The sequence below is a fragment of the Colletotrichum acutatum genome (assembly GCF_030867785.1).
Source record: "Colletotrichum acutatum strain CBS 112980 chromosome Unknown BDZ83scaffold_18, whole genome shotgun sequence".
NCBI classification, from domain to species: domain Eukaryota; kingdom Fungi; phylum Ascomycota; class Sordariomycetes; order Glomerellales; family Glomerellaceae; genus Colletotrichum; species Colletotrichum acutatum.
In genome coordinates this window covers 78,824-105,029 of record NW_026849012.1, presented here as the reverse complement: position 1 = coordinate 105,029, position 26,206 = coordinate 78,824, and the positions used below count along the sequence as shown (strand labels likewise).

Below are 26,206 nucleotides of genomic sequence, written 5' to 3'. Positions count from 1 at the left end.
CAAGAATTTTGTTCATACTCGGCATCGCCAAGCTCTCCATCCACCAAAAAACGGTACGCCGGGTTGTGGCTTGTGAGTATCGACTTGTTGCTACTGTGGGGAGGCGAGCAACTCCCATTTTCAACAATAGCCGAAGAAAGGGAAATAGTGTACCTCACAAAGTATGCCGTGATCCCTCGGTTTAATGAGTACATGAATGAGGTATTCAATGGCATTTGACATGACCAAAGCCCGTGTCTTAATGTCTAAACGCCGTCTGGATGCGCCCCTCCTGTCTTCCAGTGATTCACTTGCAATACCTTCCTCACGTAACGATAATTCGTATTATGGGAAGGAATAGATTCAGATACCTACTTGACCAAGCGCAGCTTCCAGCTTCGGTATTTCCTTCCGTCCGGCCTCTCATGGGATTCGGAATGGCTAGAGGTAAGGTACTCGCATAGGTAGTAGTAGCTGTACCTTAGCCCATAAAGAGAAGGAGGTGGGGAGGAAAGATACCTCTTTACACATGATAGTTGGTGCAACAATCTTGTACCTCGCCCAAGTAGTGGATGTACGGGTTACTTGACTTTCTTGCCTCCTCCTTCCTCCACATCGTCCTCCTTTGGTGGGTAACTCAATCAACATCGATGCCCAGCAGAAAAATCCAACAGCAATTGGAAAGGAAGGAAAACAACCGACCACCACACGGCACGACTTGACACGAACACATTTCATTGCTTTCACACCCCCGGTGCCCCGGTGGCCGCCCATCCCCATCCCCATCCCCTGCCACGCATTTCGTCCCTCCCGTCCCTGGTCCTGCTCTTTCTCCCCTTGCACCGCGCCCTGCAAACCCCCGCAGGCCACAAGTAACGGAGCTGCCTCTCTTTCCCTCTCCAGTTCGTCCCCAACAAAAACGGAACCGAGGCCAGACAGACCACACAGCACAGCACAGCATACCTTACACGGTAAAGTAGAGAGCACACCACTACGGATACCAAGCAGACCTCACCTCAGTTTATTACAGATGGTCCAGTTTACCTGCACACCACTCACTCCCCCGAAAAAAACTCACAGGGATCTCCTTTCGCTCCATTCGTTACGGTACCTGACCGGCCACTTGTTACTACTCGGTACTAGCGAGCCAAGGCCCTGGAGAGACACAGTTGACAACGGGTCCCGTCCCGGCCCATCGTTTGCTAACTATTTTGTCTTTTCGCCTCCGCCACGACCCGATACCGACCTGAGGTTTTCCCAGAGTGCCTTCATTTATTACTCCCCTCCCTTCCTCCTTATCCTGCTTTTGTTTCTTGATTCCTGTTCCCTCCCCGCGACCCAATTGGTATCCCTCTCTCTTCTCCCAAGGGCCATTGGAACTTGTCAACCGTTCCTCTGAGTGTACTCACCTAATACCGAGGCAACATCAACAAGCTGCCCTCATATTTCTTCTTCTCTTCCCTAGAAGCAGCACAATAATATCAGCTGCCATGGCTTCCACCACTTCGTCTGCGCCGGCCGGCCAGAACCCCATTCTTCGCCGCACCGTCACTAGCAACACCACCGAGACCGACGCTTCGGTCCCTTCCACTGCCATGGCTTCGCCGGTGGACTCGCCCCGTCCTTCTGCCTCGTCGACGTCCTTGTCGTCTATGGCTTCTGACGATGTCACCCTCGAGAAGAAGGCCAACTACACCAAGCTGTACGACACCTACGGCAACGAGTTCACCCCTCCCGATTTCACCATCAAGGACATCCACAACGCTATTCCCAAGCACTGCTTCGAGCGTTCTGCTCTCAAGGGATATGCCTACATCGCTCGCGATATCGTCTGCCTCGCCACCACCTTCTTGATCTTCCACAACTTCGCTACCCCCGAGTATGTGCCTTCCAAGGCTGCTCGTGTCGTTCTCTGGGCTGTCTACACCATTCTCCAGGGTCTCTTCGGAACCGGTCTTTGGGTCATTGCCCATGAGTGCGGTCACCAGGCCTTCTCGCCCTCCAAGACCATCAACCACGCCACCGGCTGGGTTCTTCACTCGGCTCTGCTCGTTCCCTACTTCAGCTGGCAGATTTCCCACAGCAAGCACCACAAGGCCACTGGCCACATGGAACGTGACATGGTTTTCGTGCCCCGCACTCGCGAGCAGCAAGCCACCCGTGCTGGCCGCTTGGCCCACGAAGTCGGCGAGCTGGCTGAGGAGACTCCCATCTACACCCTCCTGATGCTTATCGCCCAGCAGCTCGTTGGCTGGCCCAACTACCTCATGACCAACGTCACCGGCCACAACTTCCACGAGCGCCAGCGTGAGGGCCGCGGCAAGGGCAAGCACAACGGTGCCGGCGGTGGCGTCAACCACTTCGACCCCAGCAGTCCCATCTTCGAGGCCAAGGATGCCAAGCTTATCATCGCCTCTGACATCGGTGTCGGCATCACCATGGCCGTCCTCACCCTCCTCGGCAACAAGTTCGGCTGGTCCAACCTCCTGGTTTGGTACTTCATTCCCTACCTTTGGGTTAACCACTGGCTCGGTAAGTGTCCAAAAGCCTCGTTTTGATTCTGTGACTGTCAGCTAACCTTCCTTCGTAGTCGCCATTACCTTCCTCCAGCACACCGACCCTACTCTTCCTCACTACACCGCTGGTGAGTGGAACTTCGTCCGCGGCGCCGCTGCCACTATCGACCGCGAGATGGGCTTCATCGGCCGCCACCTCCTCCACGGCATTATCGAGACCCACGTCCTTCACCACTACATCAGCACCATTCCCTTCTACAACGCCGACGAAGCCTCCGATGCCATCAAGCCCGTCATGGGCAAGCACTACCGTGCTGACGTCAAGGATGGCCCGGTTGGCTTCATCAAGGCGTTGTACAAGTCTGCGCGTATGTGCCAGTGGGTTGAGCCTAGTGCTGAGGCCCAGGGCGAGGGTAAGGGTGTCTTGTTCTTCCGCAACCACAACGGTCTCGGTACTGCCCCTATCAAGGGTGCGGTGAACTAAGTCACGGAGTTGAGCAACTGAATGTAAAAAACCCACAGAAAGGTCGCGTCTTCTCATGAGCTGGTCCACGATGGCCCTCTCTGCATATGCTAGTGTGGGACTTTGGCGATTCGTATCGCCAAGTTCTTCGGGCTCTGGGCCTGGCCGTTGAGTCTCGATAATGTGCGATCTTTCGAGGACGTTGTAGTAATGTCGAATCGAGCACGGGAGCCCAGGTAGACCTGGAGACGGTACAGAAGCTACAGTGCAAAAAAAACCTGGCAAGGCGTTAGCATTTTATACCAGTACCGAATGGATAGATCCATAGACACAGAAGTCAAAGAGAGAACGAGCAATAGAATGATAGCTTCCGAGCATTCCGATCACACCGCCATCTTGAGCAAGCGAATCCAACGTGAGAAACTTCATGATTGCTTTCATTGCCAGGCACCGAAAGAAGGTATAAATCGTGACTACTCCGTAGTTCACAAACTTCCCCGTATCAGGATTCTGCTGCTTCGAGATTGCTTCTTCGAGGTGAGGTGTGACTGGGAAGCGGCTCGAGAGCTGAAGGAAACCCCAAGGTCCGGTTTACTTCATCCTGATCGTGGAGAGAATGCGGGGTGCGCACGCGACCTTGCGGACGCCGGGACGCCAGACGCCCTCGAACACAGACGAGCCAATGAGTGATCATCCGATGGTAACAAACGGCAGGCAGACAGACTTGGGGTCTCAGGCGGGAGGGGAGGAGCTTGTGCCTGCGGTGGCTTGGGGGAGGAATACCTGGGGACCGTGAGCGCGCGTCTACGCGGTACTTGGCGTTAGTGCGCAGGCGTGTATTTCGTGGGGAATTGCTAACCGAGATGACATTGTATCTCTGCCGTTCTGCCGTACCGACTGCTCCGGGTCGCCCAGGTCCGAAGGTGGGGAGAAAAGAGGGGGCCGGAGTGCGTTTGAGGATCCGAGGCCGGTGGTTTGCAGGTGGTGTTATTTGGACGGCTTATTTGATTTTCGGCGTGTTCCGTGTGTTTGTCATGGAATTAACACCGGTATTGGACGAAATGTGTTGAATGTACCGAATGCGATCTGTCGGTGTGGTCAGCCTAGTTGCCAAGGCTCTTTGGATGAATGGATGCACTACCCGTCACCTCAATGGTGGTATCTACCTACCTGAGTAGTACCTTACTGCCCTAGAGATCATCAAGGCGACTTGATGATGCTAAATGCTGCAGAAGATTTTAGGCATGCAGTCGACTTGAATTCATCTGAAGAAATGGCATAGACCCATTCTGAGAGTGGTAAGTTTCATCTCGGACATTGTGTTCAAGAAGAGGGTGCTTTGCTACCGAAATGCCCGGTATGGAACGTGGTATACCAGCTTTGCAATAACTTGTCTCTCGCTACTTCAGAAATTTGTGGGTGTGCGATCAAGATATAAGCCACCTTGGACTTGAGTTGACTTGGACGTGTCACGCGGCTTCAAGGTATCCCGACTACCTTTCGCTCGCAACAAGCACATAATGCATATGAATCATCGAGCATGGCTTCTCTCTTTGCTTTAGCAATCTTCCTACCACTGATTCCCCCGGGAGGTCTTTGAGCTCTCGTCTTACCACGCCGACCTCTTATTCCAATCTAAATACCCAATCTCCTATCCTAGGGGCGACGATTTGTGAAAATCTGTTAATGGTATTCCTGAAGTTAATAGATATTCGCGTCCTCCCAGCTGTCTTGCCTCACGCTGGTATTCGTGACGGTACTCAACTGCCATAATGCGAGACAACGTCAGTTATCTTGGTGAAGATAATGAGTCTCAAGACCACACACAGAAAGGTGGTACACGGAGGAGTGTTCTTAGGAGGAGGACCGGAGAATTCGTTCGAAAAGAATCTTGGAGTGAGGGGAACGATCATGAACATGATCGAGGTGGTCAGGGTCATGGATGGGGGAGTTCCGTCGGACTAAATCCAGAATGCCCCATTTCTTCTCCCCTGCGCGGAGATCGACTACGAGAGCATCGTCGCCACATCAATGATGAGATGCCTCGTCGGAAAGAACTCAATGTCGAGAGACGACGAAGATGTCGACGACTACCCTGTGGAGGAATCCTGGGGAATTACTAGCATCCTTTGCGTAAGACTGACAGATAGGTCAGCCTTGAAGTTTGTATGCGATATCCGAGTTGATCCCGCAGGTGGCACTTGTTGTGATCCCAAAATAGTATCTCACATGGAGACAGAGGTTGGATCATTTCTGAAAGCTGCCCACACGCTTGCAAGGATGTTATGGGTCTGAGATTTGTGAATATCGAGCAAGATCGGTGGAAGGGGAAATTTTGCGTGCATGAGCACTCGTCAGGAAACTCGACAGTTAATGTAAAGATTGAGAGACTTGAAGGCCGCTGAGTTGGCCGTGATGGTGCAGGTCTAAGCCTAGATCCTGGCGGGCATGGAATTTGTTTGGGTACACGATATAGCAACAAAGTTCTACTAGATACGACTGTAATAACAACTTGATACTCGACCAGAGAAGGATACTGCAAAGAGACTAGGTGCCAGTCAGACATATACCTAATGAATTTGAGATATACAGTAGTGCCTGTTGCCGTGAGTTGCTAATTGTTACCTCGACGAAAACAACACAGTAACAAACTCTAGACTCTCTGTCTAATTGGCTATTTTTCGAACTAGCACACCCGGACTTCAAGCTCATATCAAGTGTAAACAGAGACTTCGTCATCAGCGTTCTCGACTCTGGTCTGCATGGTGTCTCAGTCACGGGAGTTGAAGGCGTGGGCCGCGTGGACTTCTGCAGGAATAAATTCTCCGTCTTCAACGATGCTCGTGGTCCTTTTGCGTGGGTCTGGCCTTAGAGCGCCGTGAACGTGGACGACGCGTGAACGTGTTTGATGGATGCGGAAACTTTACGTCTTGGGACAACAAATCGTTTTTCTCAAGTAACGGCTCTACTCTAGGGAGGGGTAACGCCGGTCAAATGCACGGCAGGTCGGAGTGGGTTCCGAGTGCTTCAGGGTCCGGGCCTACATTCGACTTCTCTAGTCTGTGGGACCACGATAGTCTTTCCATCAGTGTTGGAGGGGGACGAAGGACACATTTGAACTGCATGCGGAATTCGAAGAAAGCCATGCTTACGACCCTCATGGCAGCAGAGAAAGAGGATGCCATTCGGAGAAAGCGTTTTCTCACGAGGGACTAACGTGGTCCGCACGAGGCGGGACCGGGTCTCGACCGTCCCATTGCTGATAGCGATGTGGCGAGAAGATCCATGGACCATGACTCTTTGGTATTAGTCGTCTGCCAATAGAAGAGAACGGCGGATGGGCAGTGTGGGCGGGGGCATGAATGACAGCACCGAAACATGGGGGCCGGCGGGCTTCCAGTCTCAAGGCCGTCGATTTATTAGATTGGACGCTTTGTCCGAAGAGGCAACGTCTCTCCGGGCTCTAAAGGTTCGGTAGTTGTTTGGCGTCTTGTTGAGACTGCCGTGACAGATGCTAGAGTCGACTACCCGATTGTAGTCGTCCACGATCCACGGCAATCGGAGCGGGATACCTTGTATGTTAGCGGTGATCTGAGACTACTTCCCCATCCGCCCCGAGCATCGGCCGACGTGACTTAGGTTGAAGCCGATATCCTGTTACCGAGAGTCGGCAAGGAGAGGAAGGACAAGATGAAGGGCACACGGGCGTGAGGACCTTAACCCAGCCTCAAAGAAGATAAATGGGGTAGGTGCTTATCGACCCCAGAAGAGTAAGAGCTAGCCAGTCCGAACACGGCACATTCGTCTGAGACATCCTGACTTGGACGTTTCCTATGCCTACTTACACAGGCCCTTCCAGAACAATGTGATTTGCCTCGTCGTCACACTCAGCTGGTTGGCCAGGTCCCGCGTAGACCATGCCCAGACCACGTTTTCGAGACACGTTATTCTCGACGTTTGCAAAGAGGTTCTCGCGTGACAGGGTGCCTGGATTTGACAAACGGACGTATGCTTAGAACTATCTCACGATGAGAGTGTTGTAGTGAGTTAGGGAGTGAGGAAGTAAGAACTGAATCGACAGTTTGCAATATCTTGGCAGGTGGTGTAACGAGAAAACATCGATATTGTGTGACTTGACTAAGTATCCCGAACGTCCTAACCAATCGTGACATCGATCGTCTCACTTTCGAATTCACCCGTCAGGACCCCTTCGCCAAACTGCAACTTCTCAAGTGTCGCCTGGCTAAGCTTGTCCGCCGTCGTGGGCCAAACAACCTGCCACTTGCCCTTGACAGCCACCCGTGCCGTCTTGCCGAGTGAATCGAGCGCCACGATGGGCTCCTTGAGGACAATCTCCTGCTCCTGGCTCTCACCGGGCTGGAGGGTGACGAGGTCCTCTGGGCGAGGCGGCATGACCCGGCGCAGCTGAATCGTGTGGACCTCGATCGGTTCGCTCTTGCCCTCGGGCGTGATGGAGACGAGGCCGACTTGGATGGCGAGGGGGTCGAGGGGCGTGTTCCAGCGGAGGATGGTCAGCGGGGCGTCGTGCTTGTTTTCCACGGAGAAGGATAGGGTGGGAGGTTTTTCCGACGTCTGACGGATGCGGAGGGCGAGCTTGGATAGCGCGCCGGCGTGCTGGTTCTCTTGCGCCATGGTGTCTCGGGAGGAACCGCTGCGACTCCAGGTTGAGAGGACGAAGATGAGGGCTACGATGAGGACGATGGGCCGAAAGAGCGAGCGGGCTTGGAGGTTACTCATCGATCTTGGCGTGGTGTTGGAGATGGTGTAGAAGATGGCGTGTAAGATGGCGGTAGGGGAAGGCGTGAGTGAGTATCGGGGGTCTGTTGCAAAACTCTTTTGCTCTCGAAATGTGTGTTATGTGGAATTGAGAAATAAGGCTACCCTCCCAAGGCAGGCGAAGTGGACGTGGTCAGCGGGATGCGCCTGAAGCGGAACAGCTTCCTAAGGCGGGCAAGTGGCATGGAAGATGCCGGCTGACGTCAATTGATCAAATGCGGCCGCCTACCGGTGCCGCTGGGAGGATTCCTTTTGTTGTTTTGAATGTCTGGTAAAGACCAAGAGGCAACGTGGGTGAATGGAATGAGCTTGTTGTGAGAACGCGCGCACTAACCTTGAAATAGGAGAAGCCGTCTGCCGAGGAATGCCCAGCGGCTTCAGCCACGCGACTTTGGTTCCGTTCCTTTGGGACGGACGAAATGTCACGCTTGCCACGGTCCATGATTTGAAGCTACGAATTGCCATAGCCTTCTTGCGATGGTGTCAGCGGCGTAGTTGGAAGTGCTACGGGAGAGTTCCGATGTATACGGCAATGCGATTCATGGTGGACCAAGCTCCCATCTAGAGAACCCGGCAGATCGGGTTTGCGCTTCTATCCGCGACGGAGGCTACCCTATCGCCAGCTAAACTTGCCTACTTGCGATGAACTAGATGATAGATTCGGCCGGACGGCGGGAGACCCCGCACTCTGCAGGGTATCGAAGGAAGAGATGCGCCTTGCTATCCCCCCCCCCCCCCTTGGCTCTTCCACCCCTCTTAGAGACCACCTACCTACGCAGTAGACTCTAAATCGATTAAGCTGGCGGCACAACTTCAGACGACGCTACAATGGCATGATGGAGACGAAATCCTTCGGCTTCAAGCTTGGTGCAGGAAAAGTTCGCGCTGGTCTACGGACGAAAGAGGAAGGTCGCCAAATTGCTGCAGGTAAGCAAAGATACGGAGACCGGCGCCGGCGATCCATATTTTCGGCAGACCCACTCCGAACGGTAGTTGCCTGCGCGACCACCGGTCCCAAGGTCGAGGCCCTTTGGTGATGTTTCCGTTCTGCTGCCGACGTCATCTCGAACGAAAAAACGTGAAGACCGTTTCTAGACTCTAGTCAATCACAGCTTGTCTCAGTTGATTTGCCGGCAACTCGGGACACACTTCAATTGATAAGAGAGCTTTGCTTGCTGCTTGGTTAGGTAGTGTACTGCCCCCGGGCACGGAGAATTCCTGTCTTACTCGTCAGCTAGCCCGTCTGGTGTCTCGCAACCACCTAGGGTGAGCCTTGATGTTAGCCATGTCTCACTCCCGCTCCTTGTCTCTAGGAGACATACAGCAAGGCGCGGTGCGGCTAGCATCTACAGAAGAGGCTACGGCTCCGCTGGCTCCTTGCACGGGTCTTTATCCCCACGATCCCGGATACCGTTTGCGGACAGTGGACCTGCCGGCCTGAACAGAGCCCCATGGAGTCCGCTCCGACCGTAGGATTGTGTGTGTGTGTTGGAAAAATCTTTCACCCAAGGGGCACGGCAGTTGAAGACTCGTGGTCCCCGTGGAGACTTGCTGATCACTTGCTGATCGGCAAGACTTGGTCTTTGCTTGGTCGTTAGGTCTCTTGGTCTCCTGGTACAATCACACGCGCAATGCATTGCCGACTGCCAAAGAAACCAGAGGACGACGCAGAACACATGTCTGGTGGCGCCAGATGTCTCGTCTGTCACCTCAATGAAGTTTCCGCATCTGCTCTTCGTGGCTTACACCAGCCAGGCTGACCCATCGAGTTGGAACCCAAAGATTTTCTCTGCTAGACCGCTTGACTCTGACGCCTTTACCGATTCTAGGCAGTGCCCGATTTCTCGTGGAGGATGTAGGTCCGCAGCCGCGCTCCCAGTTCCTGTCCTTTAGAGATGTGATACGCTCACCCTCCTTGTTAGGATTTTTCTGTTGATCACAGTTAAGGTGTGTCTGTCAATTCTTTAGCTCCGACAATGGGCAGAAGCGCCTCCCGCCCCATGGACTCTTCTTAGCCATCGGACCATCCTTTGGAACCTCCAATTCCTTCCAGACTGCGATTTCGCTTGGCTTGAACCACGGACGCTCTGCTCCCTAAACCGGATCGGGGGGAGCAGCCCGGGTTTCATGTCACCTCGGAGTGGCATCGTGGGCTGAACGGTGAGATCCGTTGAAGCATTCAACTCTGTATAAAGACGATGAGGATTCCATCCACTTCATGGCTTTTTGTTTTGGACCATCACTCTCAACTCCAAACAGCCTCTTCACAACTCCTCAACTCTTCACCTTCGACACCCGAGACACTCTCCGCTTCGCAAAGTCAAGATGAAGTTCTTCGCCGGTGTCACTCTCCTGGCCTCCCTCGTGAGCGCCTCTCCCATTGAGCTGGTCAACAGGGACGCTGCGACTCCGCTCCAAGCCAACATCACCAAGAACGGCAACACAGCAGTCAAGATCGCCCTGAAGAATATTGGCAAGACTGATCTCAAGCTCTTCACTCCCGGCACCGTTTTGGACACGGCCGCCGTTGAGAAAGTCGCCGTCTTCAATGGAGGTAAGTGCCACCGTTCTCACACAACACAATATCACAATGCTGACTTGAACCTACAAAGACGACCGCCTCCCCTTCGATGGCGTCCGCCTACGCATGGCACCTCAAAACCTCCTCACCGACGCCTCCTTCAGGACAATCAAGGCCGGCGAGACAATCGAATCCGCAGTCGACTTTGCCGAGCTGCACGACCTGGGCGACGCCGACGCCTTCAAAGTGCGCGTTAACGGTGGCATCCCCTACGCCCAAGCCGGCTCGACCACCATCGCCGGCGTCTTCAGCATCGACAGCAACACGCTCAACATCAACAACGTCAACGTCACAAAAGCCGCTCTCGTCCGGACCTCATACAAGCAGATGATCAAGCGCACCGTTGTCCAGTCCGACTGCAAGGGCACCCAGAACACCACCGTTACCAACGCCCTCGCCAATTGCTCCAAGCTCGCAAGCGCCGCCGCCGCCTACGTCTCCAAGGACGACAAGCGCTTGAATGAGTACTTCAAATCGACGACCGCCGCCAGCAAGAAGATTGTCGTCGACACCTTTAACAAGGTTGCTTCCGAGTGCGGCAGCCGCAACAAGGGCGTCTCTAAGCAGTACTGCAGCGACGTCTACAAGTCTTGCTCGCCTGGTGTCTTGGCTTACACCGTCCCGGCTTACAAGTACATGGTCAACTGCCCCTTGTACTTCACCGCGCTTCCTCTGCTCACCACTGGCTGCCACAACCAGGACCAGTCGACCACTACTCTGGTAAGCGCAATATTTTACTGAAGATCATCGAGCTTGAGCTAATCAGTTTGACCTTTCAGCACGAGATGACTCACTTGCTCGAGGTCAAGGGAACACTGGACTATGGCATCTACGGCTACACTGCCTTGAAGACTCTCACGAGCGCCCAGAACCTCAACCACGCGGACACCTATGCGGTCTATGCCAATGGTAAGTCGATTCAACTCTCAACACATATTGAAGAAACCATGGCTAATAACGAGACTTCCAGCTGTCAACCAGGGCAAGACTTGCTAGTCGCAATAAGGAGTTGAGAGTTTTCGTACATATCCACCACAAAGACTACCCAGTTCTTCTGTGCATATTCAACGGGACCGACTACGCTAGGAGTTTATACTGCTCCATGTATGGGCGCCGGTTCCTCTTAATGGTTAATTACTAGTATCAGAGTTTGGCATCGGGCATTAGAGTGCATTTAGATCTGCCATTTTCAACCTTTTTCATAGAAACGAAATCACGGTTCATTCAGCTTTGACAAGTGGTCGGTGGTGTTGAGTTGTGACTCCAATGTTATAGGGACTATTGAGAGACGCTGCAACCATCCGGAGAAGTCCTCTCAATCAAGCAGAAGAGCTAAGCAGGGCGCTTGCATGCTCTAAAGCCTCCCAAGGTGACACAAGAGAACTTGGTTCTACGAAGTATCGCAGACTGAAAGGCATGCGTTGCATTCTTTCTAGTAGACTCTTCATAGCCATCGACTTACCAGCGACTCTGAAGTTATACAAGTTGGATCATGGCTCAATCAAGGGATTTGGAGAAGAGCCGTTAGAATAGAGCGACAGGAAAGACCGCCAGTGAGAGCATGTCTGAGTTTCTTCGTCAGTTGCGTTCCATGTAAACCGCTCCGTTGGGGAAGGAAAGAAGCAGAGACAAGTCTTTGCCAGAGACATCTAAGCCCGGTATATACTTGGGTGTTGCACCAAACGTGACTGACCATGGTCTCATTTGGTACCTCGCTATGATGCATTCCAAAGTCCCAACGTTCGACCAACGACGAGTCTGACACACAGCCCTGGCCCCTCGTACCCGTTGGAACCGAGACCGTTAGCGACCAAGGGGGTGCCCTTTCGATTTTGGGGATTAGGGGCGGCACTTGGACATTAGGAACACGTCCGACAGGGCAGAGACAGTGACGTGCAGAAGGACCCGATCTCGCCAGTTCAGAATGGAAGATTATGAAGCTCGTGCCTGTTTGTGAGCCGCAATATTTGGAAATTCCTACCCGGGGCTGGCTGTACTGGATGCTCCGGTCAGCGGGCGGGTTGAGATACGCGCAGTCCCCGGGCGCTAACGGCAAGGCGCAGCAGCAGCAGCAGCAGCATGGTAGATGCGAGCTTGACATTTGGTGCAAGATGTTCTCTTCCATGGTTACCTTAGAATGAGATGAATGCCCGTTTTTAGTCCCTCAATCTTGAATATCAAAAGCGGGCCCGGCCATGGGGTCCAAGAAGGCGAAGCTCAATAATTCATTCGACAATCTCACATGGGGTTGAAAAGTTGAAAGAGAGTTCGGAGTACGGGCTGGAAACTCTCAAAGACTCGCAATAACATCGTATCAATCCCGACTCGCTGGGACATTGGACCGGGTATCGCCGGAGCCAGCCGTTGGCCTGCACCTGAGATCCAGATCACACAATATTGAGCCCCGCTGGGTGGGATCGTTGACCGTTTGTTCGCACTCGGACCCATTAGCGGGTGCCGGCAATCGAACCTTCGAATGACTCCTCAATATTCACAGTGTCGCACTTCGTACTCAGGTATCCGCAAGTGGATGCTGCGAGATGCGTACGCATTCATCAATGGGATTCGGGTGCCACTACTGTTTGCGCTGCTCGCCTTGGATGCGTGAAAGTCACAAACCCAAGATAGGTACGAGGGCTGCAGACTTAAGGCTGTCGTCGTGGGGGTCTTTTGATACGTGCTAGTCCTGCAGGACGAAAAGTATGTCGAGTCGTGGGCTGCATCTTGTCCGTGCTTTATTACATGCGCGGGCGTCAGAGGCTCAGAGCCTCCAAAGTCGAAGGAGCAAAAACAAGGTTTGCTGGAAGGTTCCGTGAGCCTGTTAGGTGCGTTTGGTACAATTTTTCATTGGGTATTATTATTGCGGCGGACCGAGAGACGGCACAGGGCACCCGCGTAGAGTTTTTGGCCGTTCGGACTGGCAAAAGTGTAAAGCTTGCGAAGAAAGCACCGAAGCAAGGGATATGGGACGAGCTTGCGTTGCAGGTCGGCAAGTTGCGAAGGGAGACGGTCGCAGTGGAAAGAAGGGCCAAGACGAAAGGGATGGCGGGATGTCTGGGATGTCGCGTCTTGTCACTTGTCAAGTTCCAGATGGAGGAAAGATTCCGTACGAAGGCGAAGGCTGAGAGGTTGATCGACCGTGGGAAGATTTCGTCGGCTCAAAGTCGAAGAGTACGACGGTTCATCTCGAGATTCGAACCCAAACACCAGCGGAAAATATGGTTACACATGTTCAAGCCACCAAGACTCGACAATCCATCCAGTCAGTCTCCATATCCATACTGTATGTCGCGTGAACACCTTGGGGGATAGCAACATGTTTGTTTGCATGCGTGCTTGTCGTGATTTGGGAGGTGGGCGCCGGACAAGTATCAGGGGGTGGCGAGTTACGTAGTGGGGTGGGTTGGCAACCTTGCTCCAGTTGTCTTCCATGTGCCGACAGGATATATCCTCTTGTGTGTCTTGCAAGAAAGCACGAATGATACGGATGTTGCAGCTCTGGGGCGATGCCGACACAGTGTGATAGGGCCGGGTCGGCTATTCTCCCGTGGCACGCCGCACCGAATCTTGGGTGCTCGCCGTCGTCGCTTGCTTCCCGCACCTCCATCCGCTCCTATTTTGCCAACCAGTGACGACGAAGCTGCAGGAACAGCCGGCATCGAATGACGACGATCGGATAGCGGCGGTGCTAAAGAGAAGCATCCCTTAAGGACACCGTGTCTGACACACCTGATCTGCTGGATCAGCGATTCCGTTAATCAAGAATCCAAGATGAACCTCCGCATCGACAGACTCGGCGAGTGATCCGTTGCTCGACGGGTTCGACGGGCTTGAGGGCGGCGCTGGATAGGTTCCGATTCGGTAGCCAACCATGGAAACGAATGGGGGAAACCCACCACTGACCTCAGACAGCCATGATCTCTCCAAGACACTGAAGACAGTGACGGGACCACCTGGCGCCGTGTACACTGTAGACCGAGCAGTTGCGTATCCGTGCTGTGTGGTGCGTGTGTACGGAGTACTAGGTATTCGTATGTAGCACAGTGGACAGCAGCAGGCCAGCAGCTAGCTCCCGGGGGCGGTGGAGAGTCGAGGTCGCAGTCCAGTCGGGTCTTGTGGATCGTCGTCTTCAAGAACGCAGGTCCAGCCACATTCGCAGGCTCGCAGCCCGTCACAGAAGTTCCCCGGTGGTAAGGTACGGCGAAATGGTGGAGGGGTCTATGGCGGCGGGCAATTTTTGCTGGGTGAGGACGTCTGGAATACCCGTACTAAGTACAGAGTGCTGCAGTGCACTGTGCTGAGCTGACCTCATCCCTTTGCAGCGAGCGGGCGAAACCTTGTAGCGGAAAGCCTGGCAACCGCAGGATTGCGACACCGGCCACTAGGCAACTCGGGACAAGACTGGAAAGCCATGTCGATTCGGACTGAGCGAGCGGCTAGGGGGGCTGGCACAAGGGTTCGGGACGCGGAGCCCTAACGAAGACCCTGAATTCTCTCTCTTGAATATCGGGAGGTTATGGTGACATTGGTGGTATTGGTGTTGGCTGAATCTAGGTAGTCGAAGCTACACTGCGTGACTGCTTGGTAGATGGGGCGGCAGCACATACCTAGACTACTAATGTAAGGGTATGGAGGTTTGTTGGACGAACCTGATCACCATGTTGGTGTTCCGCTTTTCCACCGGTTGTTATGGAGTTTGGCAGATCATGCTGTTTGGGCTAGGAAACTTGGGAAATCCCCGCGATTTCAGTTTGCCACGGTTTGAGGCTTCCAAGGGGTGGTTTTGGTGTCGCGAGAGTCTACCGCGAACTATTCGTAGTACCTTACCTTAAGGTAGGAGGAGAAGAAGTTGGGTGGATGTACGTATGTACTCCGTACCTACCTTGGAGGAACAGAAGCGCTACCGCTGTGGTGGCAGGTGCAGGCAGTGGTGCAGTGGTGCGCTCCTTCTCCTCCCTTTTGAAACTGGGGGAGAAGTTGCGAGCTCTGAGTGGCCGAGGCGTGGCGACAGGTGGGGCTCGCTTGACGGGAATGGCGGGGCTGAACAGTGCAAAAGCCCTAGATCGTGATACACACAGTATACACGGCCTAGGTCTTCAGTGGTTTGTCTGCCCAGTGCTGTGCGCGTAGCCTGAAGTGTTTCCTCTCTCATCTCCTGGCCTTGCACAAGCCCGCGACGAGCCCCAAGGCCCCCCTTCTCGGTCAAAGGTGATCCCAGTCAGCCGGGCGATGCCCTGGTCGTACGACGTCCACAAACTATTTCGAGCCCGCACTGTGTACTTGCAACTCCCCAAGAGCTTCCCTTGCCTTCCATCTAGAGTCCGCCTGCCGCCAGTTCGACCGGGTCTTTCTGACTTCCCATTCATTGGCATGGGCAAGGTACGGACTGCAGGCACTGGGCTGGCTGACAGAGACCCCAACTGCGTGACTGCCTCCCTCCTTCCTCCCCAACCTGAAGGGCTCGACTTTCAAGACTCAAAGTGACTTCCATGCTTCGCTTACCCCTGGTGCGTGTCCGTGTACCTGTGCTTCACCCCCCCCCCCCAAAAAACCCAAAGCTGACAGGGTCAAGAAAAGAAGAGAAAGTGAGCAAGAGCATTCAAACCATCTGCTTCTGCTCCCTTTTCCCGAACGAACCACCACTTCTTCCCTCCATCTCCAACTCCATCTTCATCTTCATCTTCACATCCGTCCAACGAATCCTCCCATCCATCAACAAACCTCACGTTGATACCCCATACGCATCCACAGCTGCATCCCACTTGCTGTGTGTGTACCTACTCTTTCGTCGTTGTGGGCTCCGATTTACTTCGCTAGCCCAACCCACATTCACATGGTCCTCTGCCGCCGTCGGACCATCAACACCACCACCTCGAATACGACCTCTCCGACGCCTTCAGCTGCTCCTATGTCTCGCCTGCTCTGTAAACAACACTGGGAAGCGTTGATGTAAATCCCTTCCGCATAAAACACACACATATCATGCTGCGACGGCCTCCAGGCGACGGGAGGCGCGTTGCTCGTCAGCGAACCTACCTCCTTGCTCTCGCTGTACTTGCCATCTCATGCCTCCCACTCGCCGATGCTCAACAACAGCAAAAACCCATCGAGCCGGTAGCCCAGATACATAGAGTCCATCAACACCAACCTTCTGCTGGAAGCAGTCAACACGAAGCTGTTCGTGATGCCCTCCCCGACGCTGCGGCCCGCAACTGGGCCGCTACCAACATCAAGGCCGACAATGCTGTCGAGTCTCCGAGGCGCCGAAACTCCGTAACCTCGAAGCAACCCCAACCTCAGTCCAATAACAAACAACAACACGAGCGTCGGTCCAACCCCGACAACATACTGATTCCTCACGATGCGAGCGCCATCGCAACTTTGGCTCCGGCTCAGTCCGTCCGAGCACCTCCTTCTGGACATCGACCCATTGCCTCCCGCGTCGGCGGTGGTGGGATCTCTACGCAGCACCATGCGCGGAGTCTGAAGGATTGGGAAGTAGAAGACTTCGTTCTTATGGCGACCGTCGATGGACACCTCTATGCCACTGATCGCAACCACGCCACCGAACGCTGGCATCTCGAGGTCGACCAGTCCATGGTTGAGACCAAACATTACCGTCTCAACGCCTCCGACCTGGACGACGACTACAACCACATCGATCACTACATCTGGGCCATCGAGCCCAATCGCGATGGAGACATTTACTACTGGTCTCCAGCTGGCTCCACCGAGCCCAGACTACTGTCGACGGGCTTGACCATGAAGCAGATGGTCGACGAGGGCGCCTCGGCCCTCGACAATCCGCCAATTGTCTATACTGGTACCAAGAAGACCACCATGATTACACTCGATGCCGCTACAGGTCGTGTGCTCAAGTGGTTTGGCTCTGGCGGCTCACACGTCAACGAAGCAGAGAGCTGCCTGCGCCCGAATGCGCTGTACGACCAGAATAACGAAGAGTGTAGCTCGACTGGTACAATCACGCTTGGTCGTACCGAGTACGAGGTTGGCATTGCCCGCAGAGACGGTCGTCCGATCGCTACTCTCAAGTTTTTCGACTGGACTCCCAACACAAACGACTACGACCTGCTTAACCAACACCACCAGTCCATTGACCAGCGCTACCATACCACCACCCACGATGGCAAGATTTATGGTGTTGACTACGCCAATGCCCACAAGGACAAACTGCCCATTTTCTGCAACGCGCAGTTTGCGTCGCCTGTAGTCAAGGTTTTCGACGTCTGCAGACCCGTGGGACTGGAACCGTTGAGCAACCCCGACCTCATTGTACTTCCTCAGCCTGTCCCACCAGCCAAGGATGACAGCAACGCTCGTATCCGAAGTCAGCGTATCTTCGTCAACCAGACAGACATGGGCAATTGGTACGCCTTGTCTGGGCGCTCCTATCCTCTCATCTTGGATGCTCCCGTAGCCAAGACCTCGTCGCCAGACTGGCTGCAGCTTGCCCAGCCATGGGGCAAGTTGAATGAGACGCAGCGGGTTGGCGCAATGGTTGGAACCCACTATATGGATGGTGTCATCCGGGGCAAGATCTATCAGCCTCCCAGTCTACCTGGACGCGCAGAAGCGTCTGATGCAGTGGTGGACCCTGAAAGTCACCCAGTGCTGCCCACCACTGTGCCGCACGACGATCCTGTCGAGACGCCCACCATCGTCAACAAAGTCAAGTCGATTCCTCATCACGTTTCCAATAGTGTCATCGACTTTTTCTCCAACCCTGTCTTGATTGTGCTCATCGTTTCTGTTCTGTTTTACTATCAGAAGGATTTACGTCGTTGGTACAAAACTAAGACGACAAAATGGTATATGCGAGACGAGGCTGCTTCCGATACAGAGGACATGGGTGCCGATGCCACCCCTGAGCAGACGGTACATGACGAGATCCCACCATCCGCTCCTGAGCGGGCGGCCGCACCTTTGGTACCAGAAGAGCCTGTTGCCGAAAAGAAGCCAGTATCCGATGATGTGGTTCCCTCTGTTGAGCCTGCCTCTGAGAAAGAGAAGGATGGTGACAAGACGCCTATCGCGGATTCATCGGCTCCCGGTGCTGAGACCCAGACTTCTGCCACTCCCCCTGAACCTGGCACCCCTGAGGTCAAGAAAAAAAAGCCCGCTCACCGTGGCCGTCGCGGAGGCACAAAGCACCGCAAGGGGAAGAAGAGAGAAGAAATGTCTCAATCTCGCGATGACGAGCCACGGGCTTCCGTTGAGGAAGCCGTCAATAAGGCAAAGAAGTTGGGTGTACAGGCTACTGGTCTGGAGCCTGATGTCATGACCATGACAAATGACATGCAAACTGTGGGAGAATCGATCATCAAGATGGGCGGTATCGAGGTTGACACCGAGAATCAACTCGGCACAGGCAGTAATGGTACCCTGGTCTTTGCCGGTCGATTCGATGGCCGCGAAGTAGCTGTCAAGCGGATGCTTATCCAGTTCTACGATATTGCCTCCCAGGAGACAAAGTTACTGCGAGAGAGCGACGACCATCCCAATGGTAAGACGGAAAGATGGCTACTTTTAAGCAAGTATCTAACAAATAATTCTAGTCATTCGATACTACGCTCAACAGCAACGCGATGGGTTCCTGTACATTGCTCTCGAGCGCTGTGCAGCCTCTCTGGCTGATGTCATTGAAAAGCCTCATCACTTCACCCGACTGGCTCAAGCAGGCAAGATGGATTTGCCAGGTGTCTTGTACCAAATCACGAACGGCATCCACCATCTACACAATCTTCGCATTGTCCACCGCGATCTCAAGCCACAGAACATTTTGGTCAACATGGGCAAGGATGGACGACCGCGCCTTCTTGTATCCGATTTCGGTCTCTGCAAAAAGCTAGAGGGTGGTCAGTCCTCCTTCGGTGCCACTACTGGCCGCGCTGCGGGAACGTCTGGCTGGCGAGCCCCTGAACTGCTACTTGACGACGACGCCAGGGACACTGCCACCATGGAGTCCAGTATCCAGAGTGGATCGGGCTCTATCCTGGTTGGCTCCGACATGATGTCCAACCGTCGTGCCACTCGCTCCATTGACATATTCAGCTTGGGCTTGGTGTTTTTCTATGTCTTGACGAATGGTTCTCATCCTTTCGACTGTGGCGATCGCTACATGAGGGAGGTGAACATCCGCAAGGGCAATTACAACCTGGCGCCACTGGATGCTCTTGGCGACTTTGCCTACGAGGCAAAGCATCTTATCGGCTTGATGTTGGATGCGAATCCGAAGGAGCGTCCTTCAGCTCGCGATGTCATGGCTCATCCGTTCTTCTGGTCTGCCAAGAAGCGCCTTGCTTTCTTGTGCGACGTCTCGGATCACTTTGAGAAGGAACCAAGAGACCCACCAAGTGATCATCTCGTTCATTTGGAGAAGCATGCTGCGGCGATCACCAAGGGAGACTTCCTTCGCCTTCTGCCACGAGACTTTGTGGACTCTTTGGGTAAGCAGCGCAAATACACGGGGTCCAAGCTGCTTGATCTCTTGAGAGCTCTGCGCAATAAGAAGAACCATTACGAGGATATGCCCGACGCGCTGAAGCGGACAGTTGGGCCCTTGCCAGAAGGTTACTTGGCGTTCTGGACAGTCAAGTTTCCTAGACTTTTGCTGGATTGTTGGAACGTGGTGTGGACCGTGGAATGGGATAGCACTGATCGGTTCCGGGAGTACTATGAGCCTGCTGGTCTGTGAGATGTCGATACATATAAAAGTCTATGATTTACCATGCTTTCAAACTGATTCCCGTTTCTTGTGACCCGATAAGCCCCGCTAGTGAAAACACAAAAATGTTTGGAGAGCTTCCTGATACCTACTCAGAATCTTGAATTCCAATGCTGCAGCAATCGTATACTGCAAAAAGTAGTCTATTCTTCAGGACTCGAAGTTGTATGTACAAGATCCACTACTCGCACTGGCACAGACAGACACGAAGAAAAAATTACCTTTGGCAGGTCGCCAGGTCTATCCGGGTCCTCACTGCTCAGGACGATCTACAAGGTACATATCATAACCCAGAGCGGTAGGCTCACATTTGCTCTATTTATTGAAGACCTGGTTTTTCTCTGGTCTATTCTGTCTGTTATTCTTTTCTTTATACCCCTTCAAAACTACAAACCACACACGTATGGCCAACTCCTATAGTGTTCAGCAATCTTCTACACACTTTTCGACGCTATACAAGCCTCGCGATGTCCTTCATCACCCATCTCGCAACGCCTCGTGAGGCATCTCCAGCTTCTCAACCCCACTGGACAAGCACCTTCTTGCCCTTCTTCTTCTTACCGCCGGTGCTCTGACCGGCTTCCTCGTCTTCCCTCTCCGACACATTCTCGCTCGCGGCTCCGCTTCCCGGGGCCGATCCCCAGCTGAAGTTACTGGCAGCGCCGCCCAGATCACGTCGCACACCTCGTCCTGACCCATAGCCAAAGATTGTTGTGAGGGGCTTCTGTGCCGGAGGCAACGCGGGGAAAGCAGACGATGGTGGCGGTCGACCAGCGGGCGTGGAGCGCACGGGTCCTGCGGACCCCGATGATCTCGACGCGGAGGGGTTGTTCGGCCCAATCCAGGACGGCTGTGGTGCCGAAGATTTGGATGATGAGGCCGCAGGGAGGGCAGGAAAGGCCGATGGTGCTGGAGGGCGAGAGGAGCCCGACGTGGAAACCCAGTTTGTCGAAGCGGCCTGGGTCACGGGTTTAGGCCCCGAGGCGCCGGCTCGGGTGCTGTTCTTCAGCCTCAACACGCGGTTGGAGTGCTTCTGGTTCGAGCTCGGCGCGGCAGCTGGCGCAGTGGGAGACGGCGAGGCTGCACTAGCCCAGCCGCTTGAAGCCGTCGTCGCGCCGTGCATACCGCCCAAGCCAGGAAGAGACGGGTAGTCTTCGTTGATGGCTCTCCAGTCCTGCCACGCTTTGTGCAGAGCCGCGACCTTGCTCCTATCCTCGAACAGGTCAGCCACTTCACGGACCAATGTTCCCAAGGCGTTTGACGATGTGTCGGCGAAGAGGGAGAAGAAGGCATCGACCAGTTGGGGGGCGGCCAAACTTCCTTTTCGGAAATTTGAAATGTAATCGCGGAACTCCTTCATCTTGGACTGGTCGTGGCCAAGCAGGTTTGAAGCGCGCTCAACAACGCCTTGGTGGCGCAACATCACCGCTCTCTCTTGAGGAGGCAATGATGCGATGTCAGTCACATTGAGCTGCTCCATCTCGGCCGTAGGCAGCGCAGGCGCAGGTGCGGCTGCAGCTGCGGGGGCTTGACGTGAAGAACCTCCAGGTGCTGGCGCACCATTACCTCGGCGAGATGAGGAAGCAGGTGTCGTACTTGCGGGCTGGGAGAGCGAGCCTCCAAAGGTACGGTTAGAGACTGACTGTGCCGAGTGGATCGCCATTTGTCTTTGGAAGGCAAGCTCATCCCGACGGAGCGGTTGCGCAGAGCTATGGGGTATGGGTTCGGCGTTGGGATCCCGGCCACGCCCACGGCCTTGGCGTCCGCTGGAGGGGCCATCACCACCGCCGCCGCCGTTTCTACCGCCGCCACCTCCTCCACGTCTCTCAGTCTCGTAGGTCGATCTGTAGTCAAAACCTGACATGTTGACTACCCTAGCATCTCTCCGCACATCCTTGGACAGAGAGTTGGCATGCTCTTCCAGTTGATGCGCCTTCAAGTCCATTTCCGACTCAAAGACGACGAATTTCTTCTCTAGACATTCCTTGTCCAGACAGGGGAAATGATCCTTTTCGAAGTGCTTCTCCAAGGCATTGTAGTTGACAAAGTAGTGGGGGTGTCTCGAGTCTCTCCGGTCGCAGATGAAACATCTTTCGTGCTTTTCGCGGCAGTGATCAAAGAGCTTATCGTCGTCGTAGAAGCGCGATCCGCAGAACCCGCATAGGGGATGTCCCTTAAAGCCCGTCTGGTCAATGGCACCTGGCCTGTCGTCTCCGTGCCTCATGTGCTTCTCGAGCTCCTTGTCCGCAAAAAGTTCATGCTCGTGGGTAAAGACCTTCTTATTTCTGGTACACAGGTCGCACATCTTCATGTGATGCGTTGACCGAACGTGTCTATGAAGGTCTGGCCAGCCTAGTCCGGCGAAGACACAGTCTTCCGCGGGGCAGTTGTATCGTAGGAGCACGACAGTGTCGCCAACAATTTCCTCATTGGTATATCGGATGCCAATGTTGCTGTCAAAGCTCGTGATATCGGCGTCGGTATAGTCCTCGTATCGCTTGTTCGCATCGTCCGTGAAAACGACAAAAGGAGAAGCAGTCTTGCTTGGAGTTAGTCTCAGCGTATCAATGACGCGCCAGTGGGAGTAAGACTTACTCGGCAATGAGGACAGTCCTTGGTCCTGTACAGGGCTCTCATGCGTAGACCACAGATGTGGCAGGTCTTGTGGTTGCATGGTGCAATCGAGTGGAACTTGATGGGCTCTGCGCAAATGAAGCACACCTCTCCGTCGCTGCTCGCGGTATCATCGTCCGCTGCAGCCGTACGTGTAAGCACCTTGTTATCGGCTTTGGTGGCGGGGGCCTGGGATGCGCTCGAGGTGTCTGGCTGAGTTGACGCAGCAGCGTTATTACCGCCCCTACCACGTCCTCCTCTTCCTCTTCCACGGGTTCCGGCGTTGGCTGCTCCTCCACCTCCACCGCCGCCGCCGCGACCTCTTCCACGGTTGCGATTACCCCTCGAGGGGTTCGAGTCGCCGCCGGCAGCTTGAGTATCGGCCATCGGGAGAGTCGTCTTTCTCGTAGACAATGAGACTGTAGAGTCGGCTGGACAATCCTGTCGAGACCAACGGTCTTACACTGGCAGTGCGTTTCTTGGATGCGCGAAATTGGTCATCCACTTGAGCTTGATTGTGGACCGGTATAGCTGCAACTGAACAGCTCGTTCCAGATTGCGTGCAGTAATTTGAAGAGGTAGCGTAAATTGGTAAGAGAGTAGAAAAAGGCCGGGATACAGATGGGCAACCCGGTACTTTTAATCGGGCGCTGCGAGACGATGTACGTCGAAATTAATGATTATGTGTGGCTCCCAAGGGAACGCGAGTGGGTTGGATTGGCTCTGGCATTGGTGGGTGGAGGGAACTCATGGCGGGGTCCAGCAAAAAAGTCCCCTTCCTGTCACTGAGGGTGCTAACTTCCATTCTGGTAAGCGACCGCCGACCGGGGTTTCTCCGTGCTCTCGGTGTGCGTCATTCACCCTTGCAACCGCCATGCCGCCATCTGAAGAAGCTTCAAGCTTACATAATACAGCGACAGACTGACCGCGAGCTGACAGCTGAGCTGAGCTTCGCGGAGTCACCAGCCAGTTCCAGGACACGTGTGGCTTTACACTCGACTCATCGAGGCGGTGCAAGAGGCATTCAAGTCTTTCTCAATACATGTCAGGTATCTCGATTTGAAATCGACTCTGCCTCACCTCAGGTACCCCAATCTGAGTTGCATACAAAATGACTCATTTATCATCATCGTTTCCGTGCTGTAGCTGAAGCATTGTTTTGCGGTGCCAGTTTCTCTCTCATTCGATGCCTGTGGTCTTGCATCATTGCCTCCCCCCCCCTCCCCAAAATATGTTGCGTCACTGGAGCGGCAGAGGACTAAACCAGTATCTCAATAGAGTGTACTTAAATGGAGACTAGTCTCGACCGATTCCAAAGGCCGAGCTAGCCCAGATTCTCTACCTCAGGTAAGGTAGCGTAAAGCCTGCAGTTGCAGCTGTGGCTGCGACAGCCGGCATGGCCAGATACTATGTAGAGATGCCATGTCGACAACGAACCCACCCTCTACCGATATTCTCCTCCAACGACCACACGATAAGGCACTTCGCGATTCGCCATCCATTTGCTACCTGTACCCGGATGCCCAACCAAACCGCCCGGAAAGTTCTGATTGCCCGTCCCAAACCAGAAAGACGCCATTGCTTTAAATCGCACCGCTCGTCCGTGTTATTTTCATCTTTGGACCACGTCCCTCCCTAAGTATGCTCTCACTGCTCCTCAACCGGGTAAAGATGGGCCCCGATCATCTTGTTCATTTGGAACATATCCACCTTAGATTGCTTGAAAATGGCGTGCATCTTGTCGTCGCAAATGATTTGTCTCTTGTTTTCCGGATCCTGTAGGTCGTTGCCCTTGATGTGTTCCCAGAGCTTCTTGACAACCTGCGGGCGAGAGAGCTGGGGCAAAAAGTTAGCATGTTATTGTCAGACAGCACGTCATCCCGTGCAATCATACCTGAGGTTCGCCAAGCAACTCTGACAACGGCTCGCTCAAGTTGAAGGGCTTTTGGAATCCACCACCAGCCTTGCGTTTCGGCGCTTCGCCGCTGTCCTCGACGTCGCTGTCGTCGATCTTCTTGTCACTCTTCTTGCGGGGCGCCTTCTTCTTCTTGGCCGCTTTGCTACCCTTGCTGCTTGCGCCATTGCCGCCGCGAGTTGTCCTCCCTCTTGCCATTTGGTTTTCCTGAGCTTGTAGCTTGGCAGCGAGCTTGGCGTCGGCGTCTTCAGACGAGTCCTCGCGCTTCTGCCTCTTCCGGACAGGCGCGACGGACACCTCAATCTCGCCATCAATATCATCGTCGTGACCGTTGGCTTCGCGCTTCGGGGCGGGACTTGCGGAGTACGAGTCGGGGGCTGCGTCGTTGGAACCCGAGATGGCGTCGAAACGCTCTTCTATCAGCGCCTTGATGGCATCCTGCAATCATTTGTGTTAGCTTCGACTTAGGTTATTGGTAGGTGCATGTCTGCGGCCGGCAGTGGGATTACTGGATATATAATTACCTTCTGAGCAGTCAGGTCCTTCCCGCCAAGAGCTTTCTCCAGACCCAAACGGATCTTCTTGCGAGTGATGGTCGTTAAGTCCGCGGTCGCAAGGATGCCATCTATGATGGCGGTGTAGTTATCCTCATCTTCAGAGCTCACTGCATGAATCAGTTTAGCGACAGCGTTGCAGGCAATAAGACCTAGAGCGCAGGAACGTACGGGGAAGAGACATGTTGCTGCCAGAGTGTATGATGTTCCTGGAGTAGTATTTGTAGATGTTTCGATGTTCGATCCGGAGCGGCCGATAGTTGCAGGTGCACGGTCGGTTGAAGTTGTCGCGCAAGAGTATTGGAAGCACTTGGAGACGCAGCTGGCCGGTCGATTGTGGAAGAAGATGAGGGATCGGCAAGAAGAGAGTTGGTAGGTGGATTGTTTGGTTGGCCTCGAATCAGAGCATGTCTTTGGCGATCCGATCCTCAGCTTGGCATCAGTGGGAAGGCGCGAGGGGCATGAGAATTCGAATTCGAATAGAAGGTGCAAAGTAGGACAGCACGATCCACGCCTCTTTGGCTTCCTTATATCGCGGCGGAGTGCATCAACGTGCCGGCACACACACGCACAAGGCGGAAGTGAGGACGATCTCTTGGTGGGGCGTGGCTGCCAAGGCGGGAGTCGCGAAAGAGAGGTGATGCACCCGATGGATATAACGTGTCGCTGGGAGTGATGGAAGTTGATCTGGGGGTGTGGAAATGGACCGGCGAGTATTTGTCCCAAACGGCCAGATGCGACGGATGTGCGGTGTCGGTGCAGTGTGCAGTGTGTGGTGCGATCTGTGGCCCGGGCAAGAAAAGGTGAGGCTCACACTTTCCGATGTTTGGTTCTTGTTCGGTCGGCACCTTAGCGTGTGGTCTGTTCTGAAGACCGGCTAGCCTGTTGGTAGTGTATCGGCATGTACTTGTAGTACGGGAACTCCGTAAGGTGAGGTAAGGTAAGGTATCCGCAGCAGGGGGGAATGAGATACCTCAGCAACCAAAACAGCGCCGACGAATGGAAAGCCCAAGTGCGGGTTGTGTGTGTGTGGCTGAAAGGAA

General features: G+C 54.1%; 6 protein-coding genes across 6 annotated transcripts; 3 read left to right on the top strand and 3 right to left on the bottom strand.

Annotated features, from left to right (window-relative positions):
• Nucleotides 1-1,469: 1,469 nt before the first annotated feature.
• On the top strand, nucleotides 1,470-2,979 carry BDZ83DRAFT_648808 (fatty acid desaturase; the record flags this gene model as incomplete). The annotated part of the gene is made up of 2 exons (XM_060510224.1): nucleotides 1,470-2,511; nucleotides 2,570-2,979. 2 exons carry the CDS (start codon nucleotides 1,470-1,472, stop codon nucleotides 2,977-2,979), a joined length of 1,452 nt encoding a protein of 483 aa, XP_060368288.1.
• A 4,134-nt stretch (nucleotides 2,980-7,113) lies between these two features.
• BDZ83DRAFT_570826 (uncharacterized protein) lies at nucleotides 7,114-7,611 on the bottom strand (the record flags this gene model as incomplete). Its single annotated transcript, XM_060504344.1, has 1 exon — nucleotides 7,114-7,611. One exon carries the CDS (start codon nucleotides 7,609-7,611, stop codon nucleotides 7,114-7,116), a length of 498 nt encoding a protein of 165 aa, XP_060368287.1.
• Nucleotides 7,612-10,080: 2,469 nt separating this feature from the next.
• BDZ83DRAFT_648806 (deuterolysin metalloprotease) lies at nucleotides 10,081-11,503 on the top strand (the record flags this gene model as incomplete). The annotated part of the gene is made up of 4 exons (XM_060510223.1): nucleotides 10,081-10,309; nucleotides 10,368-11,056; nucleotides 11,116-11,245; nucleotides 11,478-11,503. The coding sequence occupies 4 exons, from the start codon at nucleotides 10,081-10,083 to the stop codon at nucleotides 11,501-11,503; spliced, it is 1,074 nt and encodes a 357-aa protein (XP_060368286.1).
• A 4,815-nt stretch (nucleotides 11,504-16,318) lies between these two features.
• BDZ83DRAFT_570942 (uncharacterized protein) lies at nucleotides 16,319-20,051 on the top strand (the record flags this gene model as incomplete). The annotated part of the gene is made up of 2 exons (XM_060504356.1): nucleotides 16,319-18,860; nucleotides 18,913-20,051. 2 exons carry the CDS (start codon nucleotides 16,319-16,321, stop codon nucleotides 20,049-20,051), a joined length of 3,681 nt encoding a protein of 1,226 aa, XP_060368285.1.
• A 439-nt stretch (nucleotides 20,052-20,490) lies between these two features.
• On the bottom strand, nucleotides 20,491-23,262 carry BDZ83DRAFT_136788 (uncharacterized protein). Its single transcript, XM_060501254.1, has 2 exons — nucleotides 22,677-23,262; nucleotides 20,491-22,620 (listed from the first exon to the last, which is right to left on the bottom strand). The coding sequence occupies exons 1-2, from the start codon at nucleotides 23,079-23,081 to the stop codon at nucleotides 20,599-20,601; spliced, it is 2,427 nt and encodes an 808-aa protein (XP_060368284.1). The 5' UTR covers nucleotides 23,082-23,262; the 3' UTR covers nucleotides 20,491-20,598.
• Nucleotides 23,263-24,341: 1,079 nt separating this feature from the next.
• Nucleotides 24,342-25,347, bottom strand: BDZ83DRAFT_749244 (SWIB/MDM2 domain-containing protein; the record flags this gene model as incomplete). The annotated part of the gene is made up of 4 exons (XM_060513739.1): nucleotides 24,342-24,530; nucleotides 24,589-25,047; nucleotides 25,134-25,273; nucleotides 25,335-25,347. The coding sequence occupies 4 exons, from the start codon at nucleotides 25,345-25,347 to the stop codon at nucleotides 24,342-24,344; spliced, it is 801 nt and encodes a 266-aa protein (XP_060368283.1).
• Between the last annotated feature and the right edge of the window lie 859 nt (nucleotides 25,348-26,206).